Here is a 23,579-nt window from a genome sequence, read left to right on the forward strand (position 1 = left end):
TACGGAATCAAAACCTTTTTTATTATTGCTGCAATGCCTGAGAATTATCAGCCAGTGACGTCATGAAATTTAGGCCATTTTAGAACCCCCCCATACGTTTCAGCTCTCTCGTGTTTTTCCAAATGCCTTTGCCTTTGATTCAAAGACATAATTTTGCATTTATCGCAAGCGGTGGACTACGAGGGTTAAATAGGGTTGGTACTCCGAACTGGTATTTGATGCAAAGGCACAAACAGTAGTCAGCAGAAGGCGAAGGCAGGAACCGTTACTCGACCGAAGGCAAAGAGAGGTGTCAAATCTCGCTAACCACAGGACTATCAGGCCTTATCATACATTTACAGGCCATAAACCGTCCTGACCGACTGTTTCAAGCAGGGTGCCCAAGCAGTCGATTGCAATCGAGCGAGCGGTAACCCACGGACTGGTCCCAAGTCAGCTAGTTGTGATGGGTGTAGGGGGAAATGGAAATTAAATCAATAAAATTATTTGTGTTGTACTCTAAGTATCCTATCAGTTTGACTTTCACACAAGAGTAATTAAAAAATAAACCACATGGAGGAGGATATTGAGACAATTCTGGGAAATACCACCCCACATCCCAAAATCATTTAAGTATATATTTTTAAAAAATCTTACTTCATCCACCAACAACACCGTGGTTTCAATTCTTGGGGCAGGGTTGCTGAATCGCTTCTCCAGGAGGGAAGCTGCATGGTCAGCTGTAGCCTTCTGGCCAGTTAGTTTCTGTGGAAACAAAACATTCATTTAAATTCAATAAGACTGTTCAAAATACACACATACACAAAAAGACACGCACGCATACACATATATTGGAGGTATGACAGATCTGCGTATGTCACACGTCTGTAACTACCGGTAGATTGCATCTGAATGATTGACCTGTGTTCTTCAGTTGTAATGATTTCAATCAGAATTATTCCTTATGAATAAGTATACAGTCAAACCTCAATTTTCGAACATATCTGTTCTCGACCAAATCGGTTTTCGACTAAAAATTTTGAGTTTTTATGCCTCAGTTTACGGCCAAAAATCAGTTGTCGACCAAACACACTTGAATGCGCCACGCGACACCTCTCGCCTTCCTTACACGCGGAAGTGACGCTTACTCGTGTAGCGTTCCATTGTGAGCAAACGTGTTCGGTTTTTGAACAAATCGGTTTTCGAACAGCCTTCTGGAACAGATTATGGCCGGAAACCGAGGTATGACTGTACATGTAAAAGGGAACACAAATCCTATTCTGGCAAAACAAACAGCATCCAACAAATGCAGTGCAGCTCAATTTCTAGCTAACATCAGAGCGAGCCTTAAACTTTATTGTAATGTGAAGTCTCACAGCATGCGTATGGTCCCTGAACAAAAGAAAGAAAGGGGTTCAATTCCCACTTGGGACAATATGTGCACATAACCATCCAGTGTGGGTCCTTGGGCAAGACCCGTCACGTGAATGCCTACCTCATGCAATGATGAGAGACAATAAAACGAATGACGTCACCGGGCCAAACAAGGTCTGCGTCAGGTGCCTGGGAACCAGAGCACCTTGATGGGCTTGATGAAAAATGGGCTACTGAAACACAGCGGAGATGGGCGAGATGCAATAACATGGCTCTGTTGGAATGCTACTCCTCAAGCAACCCTAATCAGAGGGGTTACATCCAGAGAATGTGGGCTGAATGGTTACTTGGCAACCCACAGTCACGGTTGACCACAAAACAACTCGTAGCTCAGTGTTCCAACATCCACAAACGGATTGCTATCACAACTTGAGATTGATAAGGTAAAACACAGATTCCATGGTGAAGGCCCCCAGGCTGCCAAGTAGTAGCAACAGTAGTAGTAGTAGTGTCTTCACATACCGTATTTTCACGACTATTCGACGCACCGTACGGTTGGGCGCAGTCTCATTAATGGGTGACATTTCTGTATTTTACACATAGACATACCGCACTGTACCAATGGGCGCAGTTTTACAGTGGTGAAACATACGCCAGCTTAAACATACGGCATGCATGCGTGCACGCTAACACGTTAGCTTGAAGCATACGGTAGCATGCCAAGACATACAGATACAAGCTAAAAACACGTTTTAAAAAGGCAACGAAAGCAGAACTGAGTTCGGGTGTATTTTATTTAGCCATCGTACAATGTTCTCACGTTTTTCGATCAATCATCACCCAGAAATCCATCAAAGTCCTCATCCTCTGTATCAGAAGCAGAGGACTGCACATCCCAGTTGTCATTGAACACATCACATGCTAAAGTGTGAGTTGCTACGCATTGCCGAGCGGAAAGAAGGAGCAGCAACAGCAAAGTCAACATTTCTCTCGTGTGAAGCTTTCCCACATTTGAAAGTAAAGAACAGAGCAAAACATGGTGGCAGCGCGCGTGGGTGTAGAAAGAATTGAACAATTGTGCAAGTACCGTAATCCATCAAAAACGCCACGTTCCCTCTCGTTGTTGCGTATTGTGGCGTAACTCGCCAAGCGCTGCCTCTCACTCTTTGTAAAGTTGTGTTTGCCATCGATCATCCATTGTTCCCATGCGATTCGCAACTTTACTTTGAACGCCCGGTTGATGCCGATGTGGAGCGGTTGCTTGACTTGGTTTTTCACCGCTGCTGTGATATGCGCACGCATGTCAAAAGCATAACCGATGGCTTGAAGTTTGAACTGAGCTTCCTAGGCGTGTCTCTTTGTCGAATTTATTTTCGGGGGTTCTCCCCAGCCTGTCCTCTCTCTCTCTCTCTCTCTCCCTCTCCATATATGTATATATACACACCCACCCTTCCCTGATTGGCCGACTTCTTTCCCGCATGCCTGGCCACAGTCATTTCCGCCTTTTCTCTATATAAACAGCGTGTCGGCTGTCAGTCAGATTTTGGAACTCGGCGCATACAAAAGACGCTCCGCACCATAAGGCGTCCTGTCCATTTTGGAGAAAATTTAAGACTTTTAATGGCGCCTTATAGTCGTGAAAATACGGTAAATGCATTTCATTTATCATTAATATCATTAATAAAAGTAATTTGAGACTTCATCATAAGTGTGAATTTAATTAGCGGCGCCTTAAAAGACAATACTGTACATCTTTATTTGCACTTTCTGATACAGCTGCAGCTGTGACAAAGCGCTTTACAGAACCGTAAACATGAAATAAACAACACAGAACATAAAACATTATGGATATGTCAGATATCATAACCACAATTCCTGCAAACGCCTTGTTATGTGAAGCAGTTATAGATGAAAGAGCCTACCGCCCTACGCACTCTTGAGGACTTGCACACCGCAAGAACCAAGACAAGGGCACGGAAAATCCTACTGGACCCCCCACACCCTGCCCACCACCTTTTCCAGCTACTCCCCTAAAGTAAGTGGTACCGATCCATGCGTCCAGATGACATTCAAACAGCTTCTTCCCTCTCGCCTTTAACTCCCTGAAGAGTAACCCAAACCTGGCATTCCTTGTGTGTTCGACATACTTGGCCAATAAAGATGATTCTGAAGAGGAAAGAATCAAAGTGTCTTTTATCGAGTGGATCAGAGACGCCATCCTCAAAACCTGCGCATGTCTGCGACAAGCTAAGTTTGAAAGTTAACAAGCAGTGTTCTGTTCATTAAAAAAGAAAGTGTTTCACTTCTGTCCAATGAGAATCTGCTTCAATTCGAAGCACAGAGTCTCAGGTCTGAATACAAGCCATCTCGTTACCTCGGCGTCCCACGTCCTAGACACATCATTTTCCAGCCATACGCACAGTTCAAAATAATGTGCGTTTTTGGGACGCAACGCAATTTCTTTGTCAAAAAAAACAACAACAAAACTACGGTAAATCTTTTTTCCAGCAACAAACACAGTTTAAATCGCCGCCATTGTTGTTTTGTTCTCGTGTGACAAGATTTCCGTTCTCGCGAGACGAGATTGGCGAGATCGGCCTTCACTTTGAGGAAAGCAGATGATTGCCAAGTTGTTTAACGTTAAAACAAGTGTTGCGAACAGGTGTTGTGAAAGTTTATTGCAGAGATATGAACTCAAATACTGAACCACGGGATGAAATAAGAACCTATTTCTGAGCAAATGTTGTATGCGTGAATTATTCAATTTTTTGCAGTATTTGTTTATAAGAAATAAACCTATTATCAATGTATATTGGATTGGATTGTTTTATTGTCATGACACATTCGTGCAACGAAATTATAACTGAACAGGCACGCTCTGCACAAAAAACGGCCTACGCGGCCTGTCCGACCAGCTGCTCAGCCAATCCGCAGATCAGATGCAATACTGAGGCCTCCAAAACTGACCCCCTCAACGCTTCGGCTGCGCCTAGAAATTCTGTCACTAAAGGTTATGAACAGAATCTGCAACAAAGGGCAGCCTTGGCGGAGTCCGACCCTCACTAGAAACGATTCCGATTTACTGCCGGCAATACGAACCAAACTCTGACATCGGTGGTATAGTGACCGAACAGCCCGTATCAGGGGGTTCGGTAACCCATACTCACGAAGCACCCCCCACAGAACTCCAACTCCAAGTCCGCGAAGCACCCCCCACAGAACTCCAACTCCAAGTCCACAAAACACGTGTAGACTGGTTGGGCGAATTCCCACATACCCTCGAGGACCCTGCTACGGGTGTAGAGCTGGTCCACTGTTCCACGGCCAAGACGAAAACCACATTGCTCCTCCTCAAATTGAGGCTCGACTTCCTGACGGATCCTCCTCTCCAGCACCCCTAAATAGACCTTACCAGGGAGGGTGAGGATTGTGATCCCTCTGTAGTTGGAACACAACCTCTGGTCCCTCTTTTTAAAAAGAGGGACCACCACCCCGGTCTGCCAATCCAGAGGCACTCTCCCCGCTGACCACGCGATGTTGCAGAGGCGTGTCAGCTTGTCACCATCCCTTACTGCTGGTGTCCACGAGCGAGTACGGGTGTTGCTGCTGATAGGAGAGCGCACCTCAGAGTCCCCAGACTCTGCTTCCTCCAAGGAAGGCGTGTTGGTGGAGTTGAGGAGGTCTTCGAAGTACTCCGTCCACCGGCTCACAATGTCCCGAGTCGAGATCAACAGCGCCCCATCCCCACTGTACACAGTGTTAGTGGTGCACTGTTTCCCCCTCCTGAGACGTCGGATGGTGGACCAGAATGTCTTCGAAGCCGTACACAGTGTTAGTGGTGCACTGTTCACCCCCTCCTGAGACGTTGGATGGTGGACCAGAATTTCCTCGAAGCCGTCCGGAGGTCGGCTTCCATGGCTTCACCGAACTCTTCCCACGCCGGAGTTTTTGCCTCGGCGACCACCGAAGCTGCATTCCGCTTGGCCAGTCGATACCCGTCATCTGGCTCTGGGGTCCCACAGGCCACAAAGGCCCAATAAGAAGATTAAGATTAAGAAAACCTTTATTAGTCTCGCAATGGAGAAATTCCAGATTCACAGCAGCAAAGTTATGAAAGGAAGAAGTAGAACAACAAAAAAAATAGGAGCTGCTGGAAAGGCAGCCACTCTCGCGGCGCCATTTTGAAGTCAAAAATAACAAAAATAACACAAGACAACACATAGGACAGAGACAGTCGTGCAATCTTCACCACTTTTCTGCATACACTTTGTTGTCTGAAGCAGTTATAGATGAAAGAGGAGAGGATCAAAGTGTCCTTTCACCAGTGGATCAGAGACATCATGCTGAAAATGTGCACACGTCTGCTACAAGCAAAGTTTTGAAAGCAAACACGAAGCTGTAGCGTCCATTGACGAAAAGAGATTAGTTCACTTCTCCTGTCCCACATAATCCGCTTCAAACTCCAAGCCGCGACTCCCAGCTCCAAATCCGCATCGGCACTCCGCGCCAACGCTCCTTTCTTCTCATCGTCGGCTCCTCAAGACCTCCATCCATCCAGCCGCAGACCGTTCAACAGCACCGATCTCTCCGCTGAACAAAGCGGGGCTGTGAAAAATGCTGCCCATTACAGGCGCAAGACACAAGCGCCCCGGGACTGTCCAGCAACGACAGTCAAATGGTGCCGACATTCCTCCAGTCAGAAACAGTGCTGGTATACCCATGCTGCCGAGAAGGCGCAACCACCAAGCACAGAGTCTCCTCCTTGATGAATGTCGTGGCCAAAAAATGCTGAAAAAGGTCCACATCAAGTCCACACGACGTAACAACAAACACAAAGTGACAAAAGAAACACAAGAACAACAAAAAAAAAGCAAGGCTCATGAGAGCACTTGCTGACGGCTGCCTACTCGGGCGCCATCTTGACTTCAAAGCAATAGAACTCCTTCTTCAGCTTGACACCATCCCTTACTGCTGGTGTCCACGAACGAGTACGGAGGTTGCTGCCACGACAGGCACCAACCACTTTACGGCCACAACTCAGATTGGCCGCCTCAATAATAGAGGCATGGAACATGGTCCACTCGGGACATGGGAAAAGCTCTGTCGGAGGTGGGAGTTGAAACTCCTTCTAACAGGGCATTCCGCCAGATGCTCCCAACAAACCTTCACAATACGTTTCGGTCTGCCAGGTCGGACGAGCACAGAAGTCCAATAACAAAATAACAATAACAGGGTCCCCCCACGCCTTTGGCTGCCGCCCAGCTCACACTGCACCTGACACCTTTGGCCCCTCCCATGGGTGGTCAGCCCATGAGAAGGAGGACCCACGTTGCCTCTTCGGGCTGAGCACCCATGGGTGCAGGCCCAGCCATCAGGCGCTCGCCAACGAGCCCCACCCCCAGGCCTGGCTCCAGAGGGGGGCCCCGGTGACCCACCTCCGGGCAAGGGAGACTGGGTTCCATTTATGGTGATCTTCATAAGGGGTTTGTGAGCCGTGCTTTGTCTGGTCCCTCACCTAGGACCTGTTTGCCATGGTTGACCCTGCCAGGGGCATAAAACCCAAGGCAACTTAGCTCCTAGGATCATTGGGACAGACAAACCACTCCACCACGGGAAAGTGACGGCTCACGGAGGGGAAGTGTAAAATTATCACTGAAATACGCATCCGCACTCCACGCCAACACTCTGCTCTCCTCATCCTCAGATCCAGCAGCCATCCATCGAGCCGCACCAACGGACTGTCCAACAACGCCGACATCTCCACTGAACAAAACAGGGCTGCGAAAAATGCTGCCCATTGCAGGCGCAAAAAGCACAAGTGCTGTCAAGGGGCGACAGTCAAATAGCGCCCAAAATTCCTATCCATCAAAATCAGTGCTGGTACACACGTGCTGCCAAGAAGACAACCATCAAGAACAGATTCTTCTTCTTTGATGAATGTCAAAAACAAAAAAAGCAGAGCTCTTGAAGAGCTCTCACAGACGGCTGCCAGCTACGGCGCCACCTTGAATAATGAACTGTTTAATTTGCGTTAATCAGTGAGCATGAAATAGCATTCAGTTACGAAATGGTGGTTAACCCTGGTTTAAACTATTCAAGGAAAAAAAATTGTGTGTGTGTGCATATGTGTGTGCTGTGGGGGCGGGGGGGTTCTTTTTAGTCACCGATTTTTCCAATTTGCTGCAGGTCAGGTGAAGGCTCATGTATTGTATTCTCTGTATTTCTCAGTACTGGATGTGTCATATCAAGTCAACTCGTGTTTTCAGTGATTCCTGGCAATAAATATTTCTATTTCAAGAATGTATGCTACAAGACAAACATACGGAACAGTTTATTCACCTCAAGGATCTGAACATACGCCTGATGAGGGTCCGTCATCTTCATACCGTTGATCTCGATGAAGTGGAATGAGGGGATCTCGCTCATGTTGGCTGCATTCCGCAGACAGCGAATTACCTCATGCACCGTTGCAGTTTTCCCAGTACCTGGCACACCTGAGATATACATACACCTAAAACACACCATGAACATTGTCACAGGGGTCAGCTTGGTTATTTTGATTATGCAGGGTCATGGCATTGACTATAACATCATATCCGGTGCACCTTAAATTATTCATAAAGTTTCAAGTTTAACACACTGTCATGTTACAGCCTTATTCCAACATGTAATTTCCATTATATGATTCTGAAACTTACATAAAACTGCACAAAGCTCTGCAAACTGATACAATTAGCCATTTTTTGCAGTGAATAAAGAATATACAGAATGCCTGTGAGGATTGTTATTTAAGGTGGGAATTAAACGGATTGTTCAGACTATACGTCACTCCGGACTTTAAGTCTTTAAGTCATTCCAGAGCACTTGAGCCCAAATATAAAATGCCTTAGAAACTGCAAGCTTCTTTTGGGCTCTTGGGATCACTGAGAGACCGGTGTCTTGTGAACGAAGGTTTCGGGACAGATCATAAGGTACCACTAAATCGACGAGATAGGAAGGTGCTAAGGTGCGGAGCGAATGCGATAAAGAAGGTGGCCTTCGGTGGTAATGCATCACTTCTGTGACTTATTCTTCGTAACACCCTTTTGCTCACAAAACAGCACCTTATCTTCTCTTATAATTTTACAAAATGGGAAATTTGGTAGAATTTTGCCTACACAGCAGGGGACATTTCGACATTGAGCCCAAGGGGAGCATGTTCCGCAGCGCTATTGTTGAGGTGGCTGAAGGGTGCTGTGCCTGTAACGTGGCCTGTCGTGGCGTCAACCTCTCAACTCGTTTGTGACCGTCTAGCTCAGGGGTGTGCCCAATGCTTTTTGTCCCAAGGGCTACTTTTCAAGGAGCCAACCTCCGGAGATCTACCAGTCCAGTAGATCTGACCCCCCCCCCCACACACACATTAAGGGTGTGGAAAATAATCAATATTAATCGATGCATCGATGCGCACGTGCACGATACGAGTGCATCGGCTCATTCACTGGGTATGACACAATTGACGGGTGAAATCTAGATTCGTTAAAATCCGATGCAAGCGCAGTTTTATTCACGTTAAACGTCACCTATCTGCCCTTTCCTAGGTGCAATGAATGCACCATCATTATTTTGCGTTTTGTGTTGAATACGGACGGAAGTCGTGAGTGTACATACAGTGCAGTACACTACTCGCGAAACACAATGGAAGTTCGCGCAAGCAGCAGTTGCTACCTCAGTAGCGATGTAAACATCTCGACTTATGTTTATTGTTTTTAATTTGCTTCTCCTCTCTCTTGACCCCTCCTCTCCTGCTTGGACATGGGGTTAGGTAACTATGACTGAATCTGATGTTGAGGCGTTACAATAGAGAATTCCCCGTCAACCAACTAGGTCAGGTCTTGAGGAGGAACCAATTCCACAAAGGAGTCTTCCTGCGGTGTGTCACCTTATTGAAAACGTCCTGGTTGACATTGTAAAGCACCACATTATGTTATCCACTCAGCATCCACTGCAGCATGGTCATGTTGGAAGGAGTTTTTTTCTTCCCCCCACCCATATGGGTTTTTTAGTTTTTCCTTGCCTGGTGGAGCTGCGATTACCGTATTGGCCCGAATATAAGACGGCCCTCATTATAAGATGACCCCCTCTTTTTTAAAACTCAAGTTTGAAAAAATACTTTTTGAACACCAAATTAATTTATATACAGAAAATAATTTCAGTACTGTACATATGAAACTAATTATTATAACAATATTTGAGAGCCTCTCCGTGAGTCATCACCTTACCGTGGTGGAGGGGTTTGTGTGTCCCAATGATCCTAGCAGCTAAGTTGTCTGGGGCAATGTGAGCTGGGCGGCAGCCAAAGGCGGGGACCCTGGCGGTCCGATCCTCGGCTGCAGAACTAGCTCTTGGGACATGGAATGTCACCTCTCTGGCAGGGAAGGAGCCCGATCTGGTGTGTGAGGCAGAGAATTTCCGACTGGATATAGTCGGACTTGCCTCCACATACAGCCTGGGTTCTGGTACGAGTTCTCTCGAGAGGGGTTGGACTCTCTTCCACCCTGGAGTTGCCCACGGTGAGAGGCGCAGAGCAGGTGTGGGCATACTCATTGCACTCCGGCTCAGTGCCTGTACATTGGGGTTCACACCGGTAGACGAGAGGGTTGCCTCCCTCCGCCTTCGGGTGGGTGGACGGGTCCTGACTGTTGTTTGTGCATATGCACCAAGCAGCAGCTCAGCATACCCACCCTTTTTGGAGTCCTTGGAGGGTGTGCTGGAGAGTACTCCTGCTGGGGACTCCCTTGTTTTGCTGGGGGACTTCAATGCTCACGTGGGCAATGACAGTGAGACCTGGAGGGGCATGATTGGGAGGAACAGCCCCCCCCGATCAGAACCCGAGTGGTGCTTTGTTATTGGACTTCTGTGCTCGTCACGGATTGTCTATAACGAACACCTTGTTCAAACATAAGGGTGTCCCCATATGTGGGTGTCCCCACTTGGCACCAGGACACCCTCGGCCGCAGTTCGATGATCGACTTTGTAGTTGTATCATCGGATTTGCGGCCGCGTGTTCTGGACACTCTGGTGAAGAGAGGGGCGGAGCTGTCAACTGATCACCACCTGGTGGTGAGTAGGTTCCGATGGTGGGGGAAGATGCCAGTCCGTCCTGGCAGACCCAACCGTATTGTGAGGGTTTGTTGGGAGCGTCTGGCGGAATCCCCTGTCAGAAGGAGTTTCAACTCCCACCTCCGACAGAGCTTTTCCCATGTTCCGGGGGAGGCGGGGGACATTGAGCCCGAGTGGACCATGTTCCGTGCCTCTATTGTTGAGGCGGCCAATCTGAGTTGTGGCCGTAAGGTGGTCGGTGCCTGTCGTGGCGGTAACCCCCGTACTCGCTGGTGGACACCAGCAGTAAGGGATGCCGTCAAGCTGAAGAAGGAGTCCTATCGAGCCTTTATGGCCTGTGGGACCCCAGAGGCAGCTGACGGGTATCGACTGGCCAAGCGGAACGGAGCTTCGGTGGTCGCCGAGGCAAAAACCCAAGAGTGGGAAGAGTTCGGTGAGACCATGGAAGCCGACTTCCGGACGGCTTCGAGGAAATTCTGGTCCATCATCTGACGTCTCAGGAGGGGGAAGCAGTGCACCACTAACACTGTGTACAGTGGGGGGCTCAGCCTCCCTGGTAAGGTCTATTCAGGGGTGCTGGAGAGGAGGGTCCGTCAGGAAGTCGAGCCTCAGATTGAGGAGGAGCAGTGTGGTTTTCGTCCCGGCCGTGGAACAATGGACCAGCTCTACACCCTTAGCAGGGTCCTCGAGGGTATGTGGGAATTCGCCCAACCAGTCTACATGTGTTTTGTGGACTTGGAGAAGGCGTTTGACCGTGTCCCTCGGGGAGTTCTGTGGGGGGGGGGGGGGGGGGGTGCTTCGTGGGTATGGGGTACCGAACCCACTGATACGGGCTGTTCGGTGACTATACCACCGATGTCAGAGTTTGGTTCGCATTGCCGGCAGTAAGTCGGAATCGTTTCCAGTGGGGGTAGGACTCCGCCAAGGCTGCCCTTTGTCGCCGATTCTGTTCATAACCTTTATGGATAGAATTTCTATGCGCAGCCGAAGCGTTGAGGGGGTCCGTGTTGGAGGCCTCAGTATTGCATCCCTGCTTTTTGCAGATGATGCGGTGCTGTTGGCTACTTCAAACGGGGCTCTCCAACTCTCACTGGAGCGTTTCGCAGCCGAGTGTGAAGCGGTTGGGATGAAAATCAGCACCTCCAAATCTGAAACCATGGTACTCAGTCGGAAAAGGGTGGAGTGCCCCCTTCGGGGACACAGGACACAGTCGGGGAGGAGATCTTGCCCCAAGGAGTTCAAGTATCTTGGGGTCTTGTTAACGAGTGGGGGCAGGAGGGAGCGGGAGATCGACATGGGGGATCGGTGCAGCGTCTGCTGTGATGCGGACCTTGTATCGGTCTGTCGTGGTGAAAAAGGAGCTGAGCCAAAGGGCGAAGCTCTCAATTTACCGGTCGATCTCCGTCCCAACCCTCATCTATGGTCACGAGCTATGGGTCATGACCGAAAGAACGAGATCCCGGATACAAGCGGCCGAAATGATTTTTCTCCGCAGGGTGTCCGGGCTCTCCCTTAGAGATAAGGTGAGAAGCTCGGTCATCCGGGAGGGGCTCAGAGTCGAGCCGCTTCTCCTCCACATCGAGAGGAGCCACATGAGGTGGCTTGGGCATCTGATTCGGATGCCTCCTGAGCGCCTCCCTGGTGAGGTGTTCCGGGAATGTCAAACCGGGAGGAGACCCCGAGGAAGACCCAGGACACGCTGGAGAGACTATGTCACCCAGCTGGCCTGGGAACGCCTCGGGATCCCCCGGGGAGAGCTGGAAGAAGTAGCTAGGGAGAGGGAAGTCTGGGCTTCCCTGCTAAAGCTGTTGCTCCCGCGACCCGGCCCCGGATAAGCGGTAGATGATGGATGGATGGATATTTGAGAGAAAAAGCATGAGGCAGTTATTTTGCCTCATTCAAATCTTAATATCTGAATATCTAAATATGTCAACTAAAGTGCAATCACATTCGTTAATATAGTAGACTAGAGTATAAATTAAAATATCGGTATACAATACGACAATGAAAGCAGTTATACAAAGTGACGGGAAGGTGTTCTTATCTTAAAGAATGGCTTCTGTTTTTTGAAATGTAAATTACATCATAACTTCTCCTCAGCTGCCGGTTAACCTGGATGATCTTTGACCCACTTTTTTCCAGATTGTCGCTACGTTTCTCCATTTTCTGTTATCTCTTCTATTATTTTCTTCTCTTTTCTTTCTTACGACAATTTTTATTTTTCTTCTTTGTGCTACCGCTATTTTTATTTTTATTCTTCGTGACAGGGGTTCACTTTGGCCTGGGGAGTCAAGTTCAGCATTCGCTTCAATGATATCTGGCGCCATTTAGCGTCGTGAATGCGTATAATGTCTAGACCCTGAATATAAGATGACCCCCACTTTTTCAGTCTTATTTCAATGCAGAAAACACTGTCTTATATTCGGGCCAATACGGTATTTGTCAACTGTTAGCTTTTGAAGCCATTTGAGACTCTTTTGTGAGTAACGGCGATCAAAATAAATGTGACTTGCTGGCAAGTAAATGCTGCCTTTGCTGTGTCCTGGTTAAAAAGCAAACAACTGTTCTAGTGTAGGTTATTTGAACTAAAGAGGTTCGCAAGTCGTTTACGACTGTTCCTATTAAAAGCTCGATAAGTGATCTCACCCTCCTGTGCCATCAATGATTTTGGTCTCCACAAAACTGTAAATGTCTTGAAACTCTTGCTCCCTGCAGGGTAGAGACTCAGGCACAGATGACACGTGTAACCTAAACAAGATAAATAATAAAAAAGTGACATTTTTTAGTAGATATCCTTTACTCAAGGTAAGCCTTTGCTCCCTGCAGGGTAGAGACTCAGGCTCCGATGACACGTGTAATTTAAACAACATAAATAATTTTTAAAAGTTACATTTTTTAAATAGATATCCTTTACTTTTTAAGCTTTTTTGTAATCTGGCATTTTACGAACCATGTTACAAAGTGACATGCAAAAGGCTCAAAGGACAAAGGGTTTTGCCAAATACTGGAGAAAACAAGATGAAATGTATTCAAAGCGTTTAACATCCAGCTTTGGAATAGTTGCTATTGTGCAAATCACACCTCATGGAAAAGGATTCCTTCCTCGTAACAACCACGGACCCCAAAGGCTGGATTGACATGACATTATTGTGCAACACAGTTGAAGACAGCATGAAGCTATTCATCAACCTTTCCAATTCATAAGACATGGCCCCTTTGGAAAATGAATTGTATATCCCTGATACAGTGGTACCTCTACTTACAAACGTCTCTTCATATGAAAGTTACAAAACACCTCAACAGGAAAATACTGCCTCTTGTTACGAAAGAAATGTCAAGATTCGAAAGGTAAAACTACAGGATGGGCTGCTACTAGCTGCTCGAGTTTCCTGAATGCAACACACTTACAGCTGCTCTCCCATTGGCTATTACCGAGCATCTCCTGGCATCCCATTGGCTAAGAGGGACCTCTACCATTTGCGTAGATAGCTAAATAGATAGATACTGTATGCGTCTATGCAGCGTGCTTGTCATTCGGCCCGAGGGCCAAGAGGCGTTCCGATAGTTTTACGTCAATGTGCATCACCCAGAAAACGTGTTCACCAGTCAGGCGATCGCTCACTATGCTGATGTTTGCCTTGGACATTGGTTAAAAGCCGACAAATGCAAACGTCCTTGGATCAGTTCTTTACAAAAGGGCAGGCAAAAAACACTTCTGGAGCATGAACTAAAAAGGGCAAAAAACCCTGAAAAAAGTTAAATGACCATGATTTTTATTCTTTATTCTTCGTTCTTTGTTTTTTTACATAATTCACAGCTCTCATTTATTTTGCAATAATCTAATTGTCACATGTATTTGTGATAGATTTTTATGCATTAGAAAACATTTATGTATGAATTTTGGGGGGGCTTTGAACAAATTAAGGCATTTACATGGAAAACACGTATCTACTTACATTTTCTATTTAAGAAATTTCTTCCAGAACCAATTAATTTTGTAAGCAGAGGTAGCACTGTATATGGTTTTCTCAGGCCATTGTCTTCATGCTGTCACCCTAGGGAAATGTGTCATGATTGCCTTTGTAGGTAATTAGGATTTTGTAAATCTCTGCAAAATCTGGTGGCTTTTTTTTAGTTTTGTTTGTTTAAATTCAACATAATGTCATAATTGTCACTGCACAAACAGAACTACAGAGCAACGAAATTCACTGAACAGTACAAAAGTCATTAAAAAAAATAAATTTAAAAAAAAGGATCACCGACAGAGTGAGAAAGAACGAAGAGGCCTGATGAGTCACGGTTTATCAAGGAAGGAGGTTTTTACCTTGTTCTGGCCACTTCTAATATGTTGACAGGGTGGTGGGCTGGGATCAACCTGCTGGGTATAGTGGGGGTGCCAAGGCGAGGAGTATGTGATGTATTGGCCGCTCCCTGTGTAAATGAGCAGATGTCAATCAGTGGAGATGAGCGAAGGAGCCTGTGAAAACATTTTACCAACACGTTTCCAACAAAATTAGATATTTAATACTATTTTACCTTCTTGTTTGGTGTTTTACGACATGTCTTGGTGGTCGACAGGTTTTTCTTTGAACGAGGCACGAGAGTCCCAGCGGTACACCGTCGACCTTTCTTTACTTGCACACTTTCATCACCATGAATCATTTCATCATCGTCACTGCTACTAGACAGCGCCTTATTGGATGGAACAAACTCTTCCTCGTCTTCTGTATCTGTGTCCAGGTTTTGCTGTTCATCCAGAAGATTTCTGATGACATAGAAATGAAGTTGAATATTTAAAGAATTTCTGTTGCGAATCGGAACACTGTTCATTTTTGCACTCACAGCTGTTTTTTGATCCGAGAGGACACTAGTTGAGCGGACTTCCGTTTTGAGGTTATTGGTTTTTGGGCAGCTAGCGGGACTGGAGAGATCTCACTGTCCACTTCAGTCCTTATGAAATCCACCCAAAAAAGTGAACACATTATCACACACACGCGCACACACATTATTATATGTAGAGGGAGCACCGGGAAAATAAAACAAGGTCTCACCAGTGCCAGCCCCCTTTTTTTTTTATTCGGAACAATCTCAATGCGTGACGCGTGTAACAAGCGTTCACTCAATGATTCTGTAACATTTGAGAGCTCCAGCCCATTTGTGGTTTTGTGTTTTAATGTCATTGTTTGAAGGGAGGACGGGGATCCTGCCGCACTTAGTGAAAAACCAAAATACAAATATGATAGAACGACTCACTCACAAGGATGAAAAAGCTCTGATTTGAGATTCACTATCCATGTCAGAGACAGACAGTTTGTTCATGATGACAAGCGAGGGCTTCAGGGAGATAGAATCTGAGTTGGCAGGTGTTCTATGCATCTTCCCGCGTGGGGTGAGGTTGTAGGTTGGATGCAGCAATTGAGGGGGAGATGTCGACAACTTTTGAGCCGACTCCACCTCTGACTCAAACTCTTCATCGAGTAGCTGACTTAAGGCATCCTTGAAAGGCAGTGACTTCTTCTCTGGACCTGAAGTGAGCAAGATATGTGGAGAAAATGTCAAACATGTTTAACAATTATGCTCCAAACATTCAATAATACCCACAGAATATATTATATTGCATCGTAGAGCAATAAATCACATTTTGGCTAAACTGTGTGACCTGAGGTCTGGACTTTTCATCCCTTCCAACTCTGCTGATTTTCTCACGAGTACAGTTGTAAAACTGAGGTAAGGAAATTTCAGCAATATACAGTAGTTACAGCTAATACCTGGGGTCTTCCGTTTTCAGACAGTGGAGAAACCCAGTTTTCTCCACTGTATATATTTCGCAATGTGCGACGCAACCGCTTCTGTGATCGCTTTCTGCCGTGGCTGTTTCTTATCAATGTGTGGATGATTCCACAGTAAGCTGCTTTTTAATGGGAGTTTGTTGGTTGCGGTGTTGTTACTTTCAAAAAATTTTGGCATTTCGCGCACCTGACAGGATGCCTCTGTTTTAGATACTTAAATATGTTTTTCTTAATTTGTTATTGTTCTTGCCTGGGCTGTCAACTTTTGACCAATCCCTAGGCGACATCGGTCGGAAGGGGAGAGGATGGACATATCAAGAGCATGTCGGAGCGTTCAGTCGATGATCTTGTGCATCCCCCCCCCCCACCCCATGGTGCCCTACCCCTGCTGTGTGTATAGGGACGGGTGGCCCTAGGCCTATTTTCTGAATTTGGTCATTAGATCCTCACAAGCAGATCCGTGATTAGTAGTTACACCTGAGCAATTCTGATGTCATTTTCACCCGACAGCAGGTGGCGAGACCTGTTTGAACTTGTTTATCAGTATAAAAGACGCCTGCACACAACCTCAAACAGTCACACTCTAAACTCCACTTTGGCCAAAACGTGAGAGCTGCCAAAAGGTCACCAGACACAACATCATAGACCTGCACCAAGCTGGGAAGACTGAATCTGCTTGGTGTGAATCAACTGTGGGTCCAATTACCGTATTTTCACGACCATAAAACGCACATCAAAGTTTACATTTTCTCCAAAATGGACGGGGCGCTTAATGTATGCCCCGAGGTCCAAAATCTGTGAATGCTGTTATGTGACTTCGATGAAGGGTCCGAATGACCAACTGATGTTGTGCTGACATGTTGCTCATCTATTCATCACATTCATCACAAACAGCCTCTTAGTAGTAAGCTGATCCGCATGCCCTGATCCAATTCTCTCCAATCGTTGACCGACTTGTTGAACTTTAGTCCTTTCAATTTGTTGAACATTCTTTACTGCTTCAGTTTAACTGTTCTTACTTCACACTCTTCATACTGTATGTTGCTCTGTGTTGTCCTCCACATTTATGCTTATCTTTCACCTCTCTACACGCCTCAATTCTCTAACCTCCTCCACAGAACGTTTCAGATTTCCTCTACAAACCACTGCGACATGCCCATACGGCTGACATATGTAACATCTCAATGGTGGTGGCCGATCCAGCCTCACGGGAAAACACATCCTCCGCAGTGTTACGCTGTCTGACAGACCGGCGTACTAAAATTCAAGGCTTACCAATACACTATTCACCTATTCCCCTTTCTAATGCTTTTGCATTCTGCTAATCCTGCTCACATTATTTATATAGCATTTGATACAGTGGATCACAGTATTCTGCTGACTCATTTGCAGCACTTGGTGGGCATTGGCAGCAGTGCTCTTGAGTGGTTAAGGTCCTATCTAGCTGACAGTACCTTTTGTGTCAAGCTTGGCTGCTCTGAGTCACGCACTGCTCCCCTGTCATGTGGTGTTCCACAGGGCTCAATTCTGTTCTTGCTGTATCTGCTCCCATTGGGTTCCATCTTAAGGAAACATGGTATTCCCTTCCACTGCTATGCAGATGACTGCCAGATCTATGTCCCACTGAGCAAGAAAGACGCCTTCTCATTAAGGCCACTTCTATCTTGTCTGGAAGAAATCAAAATGGATGGCACAAAATTTCTTGAAATTCAACAAAAAGAAGACAGAGGTGATATTGTTTGGTCCCAGTGGCCCTTGTACATTCCATCCTGTAGACTTGGGCCCCCGGTCTCCTTATCTGAAATCAACGGTCTCAAACTTGGCCCGTAAACTGGACAGTGACTTCAAACTAGATCGGCAAATTAGTGCCGTTGTTAAATCCAGCTTCTTTCACCTTAGACAGCTGGCCAAAATACCTCTCCTCTCACATGAACACTTTGAGACAGTAATTCATGCCTTTGTCACATCCCGGCTTGATTACTGCAATGCCCTTTACTTTGGAGTCAGCCAGTCCTCCATTAAGCGCCTCCAGCTGGTCCAGAATGCTGCTGCTCGCCTCTTGACTGGTACTCGTAAGAGGGAGCACATAACTCCTACTCTGGCATCACTTCACTGGCTCCCCATTCATTTTAGAGTTATTTTCAAGATCCTCCTCTCGCGCCACCTTAACTCTCTGAGCTCATCCGCCCCTACACACCTGCCCGGCGCCTCAGGTCTGAGGACCAGACATTATTAGAAGTACCAAGAACTAAACTGAGGCTCAGAGGGGATCGAGCCTTTTCTGTTGCTGGTCCCTCTCTCTGGAATGACCTCCCACTGAACATTCGGCAAGACTCCTCGCTGCCCATCTTCAAAGCCCTCCTCAAAACTCACTTGTATTCTTTGGCATTCGACTCAGCATGACTTAGATTTGTTCTTGATTTTACTGTTTGGTTCTTTCTACCGCCTTTATTACCGATTTGTCTTACTGTTTATTGTGCATGTTAAATTGCTCCATGTACAGCACTTTGTATGCAGCGATGGCTGTTTGAAAGTGCTCTATAAATACTGTTGACTTGACTTGACATTAGCTGCCACCCTGCCCCCCAAAGACTTTCCAAACCTGGACACAAAAGGTATTCCCGTTATCATTCCTCTCAGCCAGGATAACTACCTCCCCTCACTTTCTTCTAGCAAAAACTTACACTCCATTGAAGTCCACTCTCCTGTTCCTTTGTCTGACGTATCACAAGTAGGTTTCCGTCCCTCAAAACTTTTGCCTCCTCCACCTCCCCAATCACCTTTTTCAATTCCCTTGACAATGTTACTAGACTTTTTTTTTCTCAAAACCTTTTTCCACCCAATGTAACCACTCCCATTCATCTGAGCTACTTTCCCCAAAAACACACCGACTTTCATGGCCCCAATCCCCTCCCTGTGCTTTCCCATGCGCCACTGCCTTCCAATTACTGTACCACAGTACACCTCCATACCTCCATCTATCCCTGAGCACTCATCAGAATCCATTTCACTCCAATCCACAAGCTCCCGTTCTTATTTTTCTTCTCTTCTCCGCATTCCTGTTAATTGTGCCTTTCCTTGCAAGGCGCTTTAAACAAACTTTGGAGTATGCAGTCACTTTGGGCACATTTCTAGCTGCAAAACCAAACCAGTTCCAAACCACTGATGACACAACTCCTTTCGTGGGAACAAAAGTTTTGCTCTCTTTAGCTGTACCCAAGTTGCCTCGAGTGTGATGGAAACAAGGGAGAGGGTCAAAGTTACGTAAGACCATGGGGGCTCAAGGCTAATTTTATTACTAATTTGAAAAAAATATTTCACAACAAAAAAATAATCTGAAAAAAACAAAGGCATACATGACTCAGGCCTATGCAGTTATTAAAAAAAATCCCCAATAATTGAGTCTTTTCTGTAACCCATATAATGTGGAACATTAACTCATTGAATACCACCCCTTTTCACATTTTACTGAATTTTGACTGATTTGCAAGGCCCACAGAATTTTCTATTCTATGGCTATATATACATGCAACCTGTCAAAAGAAATGTGAGACTCTCTTCTTTCAGCAGAAAAAAAGTTTGTTTCTATCTTTCTCCGTTCGTTGGCAAACAGCATTAGAAAACTGCTAAGTTTTATGGAAAAGGCAGATTTTCTGCAGAAATCCAGAGAAAATGAGCTTTTTGTATAAGCATGCATTTCAAGCAAAATTTCAAGTTTTCAACTATTTTTTGCTTTTGTGACAGCTCAAATACCGCAATAATGTGTTCCTCCTACAAAAGAACATTACAAATAATGTTTTTGTAGCAAAATAATTTATTTGCACACAAAACTATTGAACTCTGAACAAAAGTGCAAATTGAACAATGAACGAAAGTGCAGCTGTGGGGAGAGGATGGTTTTTGGCTTCCATCCAGTTTGTCACCACATCGATTCATCCCACGACGTCCAGATGCACGAACTATAAATTATAGAAACATAAAAAGTTGCAAATATATCTTGCTGCAGAGTGAGGTACAATCATTTTATTTACCTTTCTTTCCACCACCAAAGCAAGGAGTCGTCATCTTTTTGCTTCTGGTTGGACAATCTGTAATTTATAGAAGTTTGTAGAATTACCACACTTTTATTTTTCTATTTTTTTATTGTTGCTTTCCACTTACATTTCAACATCTCTCACACACACATACAGTACATGCTCGCACACTGCTATTTACACCATTCATTCCACGTTGCTCAGCATCCAATTTGAAATGAAATGGAATATGAATTGAACACTAGTGGTTTTAGCAGAGCTGAGGGGATCAAATGTGTCCTGTTTTTTTTGTTTTGTTTTTTAAAAAACTATGGCGACACGCAAGTCAGGACATTTACGGCACATATTTTCATCCACATTTACGAGATGCATCAACCGTACATAAATGATTAGTGTTACTGGCAACTTTATAGTACAGCGGGGAATGTAGCGGTGCATAAAAGTGACTGATGAGGCATAAGAAGTGATGAAGTTTTGAACAGGAACTTGCAAGCTAGTCAGCAGTTACCTCCTCATTGCAGCGGCTCTGGCGAGAACTCTCAGCTGCTTTCTGTTATATCCGAAGGCACGTATTCGTCCGACACATCGGGATCCAAATCGCACTCCAATTCATTATCTTCACCGTCGTCATTACGAGGCAATTCCAGCGAATCGCTGCCGTGTGCCCGGCGTCGGCCATGCGAAGCAATGCGGCCTCTTTGCCGTCATCGCTGGAAGTTGCTGGGGAGACGATTTGTGGGCGATGTGCGCCACGGGAGGCACAAAATGCTCTGCCAAGCGATGGTCCCCGACGTGGAGCATGTTCATCTTCATCAGATGAACTCGAAACTCGGCGTGAGCTATGCGGGCCGCGTGTAGCACGTCATGTTTGCGCAGGCTGATTTGATTACGTGACCGAAACACCATCTACTTTGTTGTTTTGTTTCGAGGACGCTTTTTACCGAAAAAAAACAATCCTTTTTAGTTAGTTGTTTCCTTTTCTTCATCGTTGCTAGTTGTAAATGTTCCAATCCAGTAACCCACGCCCCTCCTCCACTGTACGCCCTTTCTACTACTTCTGCGGCGTGATCCTGTTGGATTTTTGCACCACTGCCAACCGATGGCCATTTTTTTGCTATTTAACATTGCCATCAAGCCTAATCTTATGGTGAGAAGTTGCATCAGACTCTCTTGCACCCTCTCCCATGAAAAACCGTGATTGAACTATTTATACGCCATGGGGAGGGAGTGGCTATGCACTAATTGACGTATTTATACCTCAACGGGTGTAAATGAGTTAAAGAGCAAACTACTCACTGTGGAGCTCCAACCGTTTGCGGACCCCCGGTGTCCTGGCTGACGCATTCTTTCTCTTGGTGCCAAGACATTTTGAAGCTGACAGTTTGATGGTTGAGTTCAGTGACTCTGCGTTCAGGCCACCATCCTTTCCAAGGCTCATAGTGGCTTTGGTATGTCTGTGATCTGCTGAAGCTGCCCGTTGTATCACAGCGGGTTCAGGTGGAGGCAAGGCTCGTTGTTTCACTCTTAGAGATGCACGAGTGCCTGAAGGCAGTGAGCTTGGAGATGAATTGGGGTGGCAAGGTTTGGGAAAGCAAAGAGGGGAGGAGGGTGACAACAGAGCTGAGTCTACCATCTTGAACGTTTTCGTGTCCCAGGACAACTTAACATAGAGTGTGTCTTTATCACTGGAGTCTGGGAAGGCAGCTGGACCATCAAGTTGCTTCACCTATGAGTGAAAAGAGAAACACTTTAAAGACTATTTCAATTAATTTATACATAAGCTGAGTGACATTATAGTGAAACAACTTTCAAATTCCATTAACTAACTTCCATGAACTTTTAAATGTTTTTGGAATTAAAGATGGCGAATAGTGGTGGTGTGTGACCCTCTTGAATCTTCGACTTTATTTCCGTTTTTTCATCTTCAATACATACATTTATTGCTAACATTGACAAATCAAACAACTAAACAGGGCTCAACTCAAATATTAATAAACAGCTAATAAGAACATGTGCTTTCTATACCACAGGGATGGCAATGGCTAGTGATGAAAAAAGCGGAAAGGGGCGTGGCCTGGACAGGGCGTGGCCACTTACAAAAGTGGCACGAAACATGCTGAAGATGAAGTGTATTCAATTTACACACTATTTGAAACGTGAAAAGAAAAAAATCCCAAGATTGTTCACTATTCTTTCAAGTGAAAATGTGTGCAATTTTGCTTATGCATTCCTGGTGAGCACCAATATTTAATTTCAAATTTGCTGCTCAAAATCAAAACTAAAAAAGGAAACACATTCCCTGCCATATTTAAGATTTGTTCATTACTTATATTCATAAAGTGTTATGTAAATGTGATAAAAAGCTGCTGATTCTTACCTCATACAGTGATAGTTAAGTCCCACACTGTTTATATATGGGTTATGAATGCATTTTATTATATAAAGTGGATGTCTATTTACAGTACATACAACAATATACAGTTTCATGAGATAGAATACTTTATTTTCTCTTCATTTTAAGCTTTTTAGCAAGCACTAAAAGCTTATTGATCCTCTCCGTCTTTTTCCACTCTCTTTTTAGCCAACTCCTCTTGTTTTTACACATGCTCCAGGCTGTCGAAAAGCGCTCGAGACCGAGTAGTTACTTTTCAGTAGAAATGTCTGTTTTCGGTGTTTCACCGATGTTGCGTGACTCTGTAAAGCTTTCCATCCTCTCGATCTGTATAGAATGACATCGTCACACACTGTACACAGAGTTTAACCGGCGACATCAAGCTTTTTCATGAAATCCGACACAAGCACAATGGTTCCTTCTTTACTGTTTCTACTGGGGACACCATCAGCTTTCTATCCAACCAGTCCCATTGAAACGGGTTTTTCAGATCTTCGTCTATCTGACGCACTTTAGCTTCGTTGCAAGTCTCGATAATATTCGACATTCGCGAGAAAGGGTTTTAGGAATGGGAACATGGATTGGTTGTGATTTGCATTTGCCGAAATAGCGACCAATCACAACAAGTAACACATCATACACGTCCAATCGCAGGGCTGTTTACAATCGGAAGATGGAATGACTGATCAGGAGAGCTCGTGAAAACTTGACGATAAGGTACCTGACCCCCCCCTAACATTTTCTCAACAGATTTAGACGATTCACAAAAATGATCAATTTAAGAAATAAAATGGCGGATTTCCGTGTATCAGCGGAAAATTGCCATCCCTGATACCAAGCGAGCGCGTTTTCATCTGCAGTAACACACGACTGTGTCCACAACAGGCACATTAAACAGATTGTGGCCTACCT

General features: G+C 45.5%; 1 protein-coding gene and 2 long non-coding RNA genes across 5 annotated transcripts in view; all 3 read right to left on the reverse strand.

Moving 5' to 3' along the window:
• LOC127605754 (uncharacterized) overlaps window positions 1-23,579 on the reverse strand; it is a 90,785-nt gene that overhangs the window by 55,660 nt on the left and 11,546 nt on the right. The gene's annotated exons all lie outside the window — the stretch shown is intronic.
• Window positions 1-23,579, reverse strand: part of orc1 (origin recognition complex, subunit 1) — a 44,189-nt gene that overhangs the window by 15,087 nt on the left and 5,523 nt on the right. For all 3 annotated transcript variants that reach the window (XM_052073365.1, XM_052073367.1, XM_052073366.1), the window contains 8 exons: window positions 21,572-22,001; window positions 15,710-15,977; window positions 15,295-15,402; window positions 14,989-15,217; window positions 14,777-14,883; window positions 13,099-13,200; window positions 7,693-7,864; window positions 637-744 (listed from right to left, as the gene is read on the reverse strand). In XM_052073365.1, the coding sequence (XP_051929325.1) occupies window positions 637-744; window positions 7,693-7,864; window positions 13,099-13,200; window positions 14,777-14,883; window positions 14,989-15,217; window positions 15,295-15,402; window positions 15,710-15,977; window positions 21,572-22,001 (1,524 nt within the window). The remainder of the gene's footprint in view (window positions 1-636; window positions 745-7,692; window positions 7,865-13,098; window positions 13,201-14,776; window positions 14,884-14,988; window positions 15,218-15,294; window positions 15,403-15,709; window positions 15,978-21,571; window positions 22,002-23,579) is intronic.
• Window positions 18,484-21,565, reverse strand: LOC127605743 (uncharacterized). The gene is made up of 2 exons (XR_007963639.1): window positions 20,273-21,565; window positions 18,484-20,200 (listed from the first exon to the last, which is right to left on the reverse strand). It is a non-coding gene; the product is annotated as an uncharacterized LOC127605743 (long non-coding RNA).

Source organism: Hippocampus zosterae, chromosome 8 (genome assembly GCF_025434085.1).
Source record: "Hippocampus zosterae strain Florida chromosome 8, ASM2543408v3, whole genome shotgun sequence".
In the NCBI taxonomy this organism is placed as follows: Eukaryota; Metazoa; Chordata; class Actinopteri; order Syngnathiformes; family Syngnathidae; genus Hippocampus; species Hippocampus zosterae.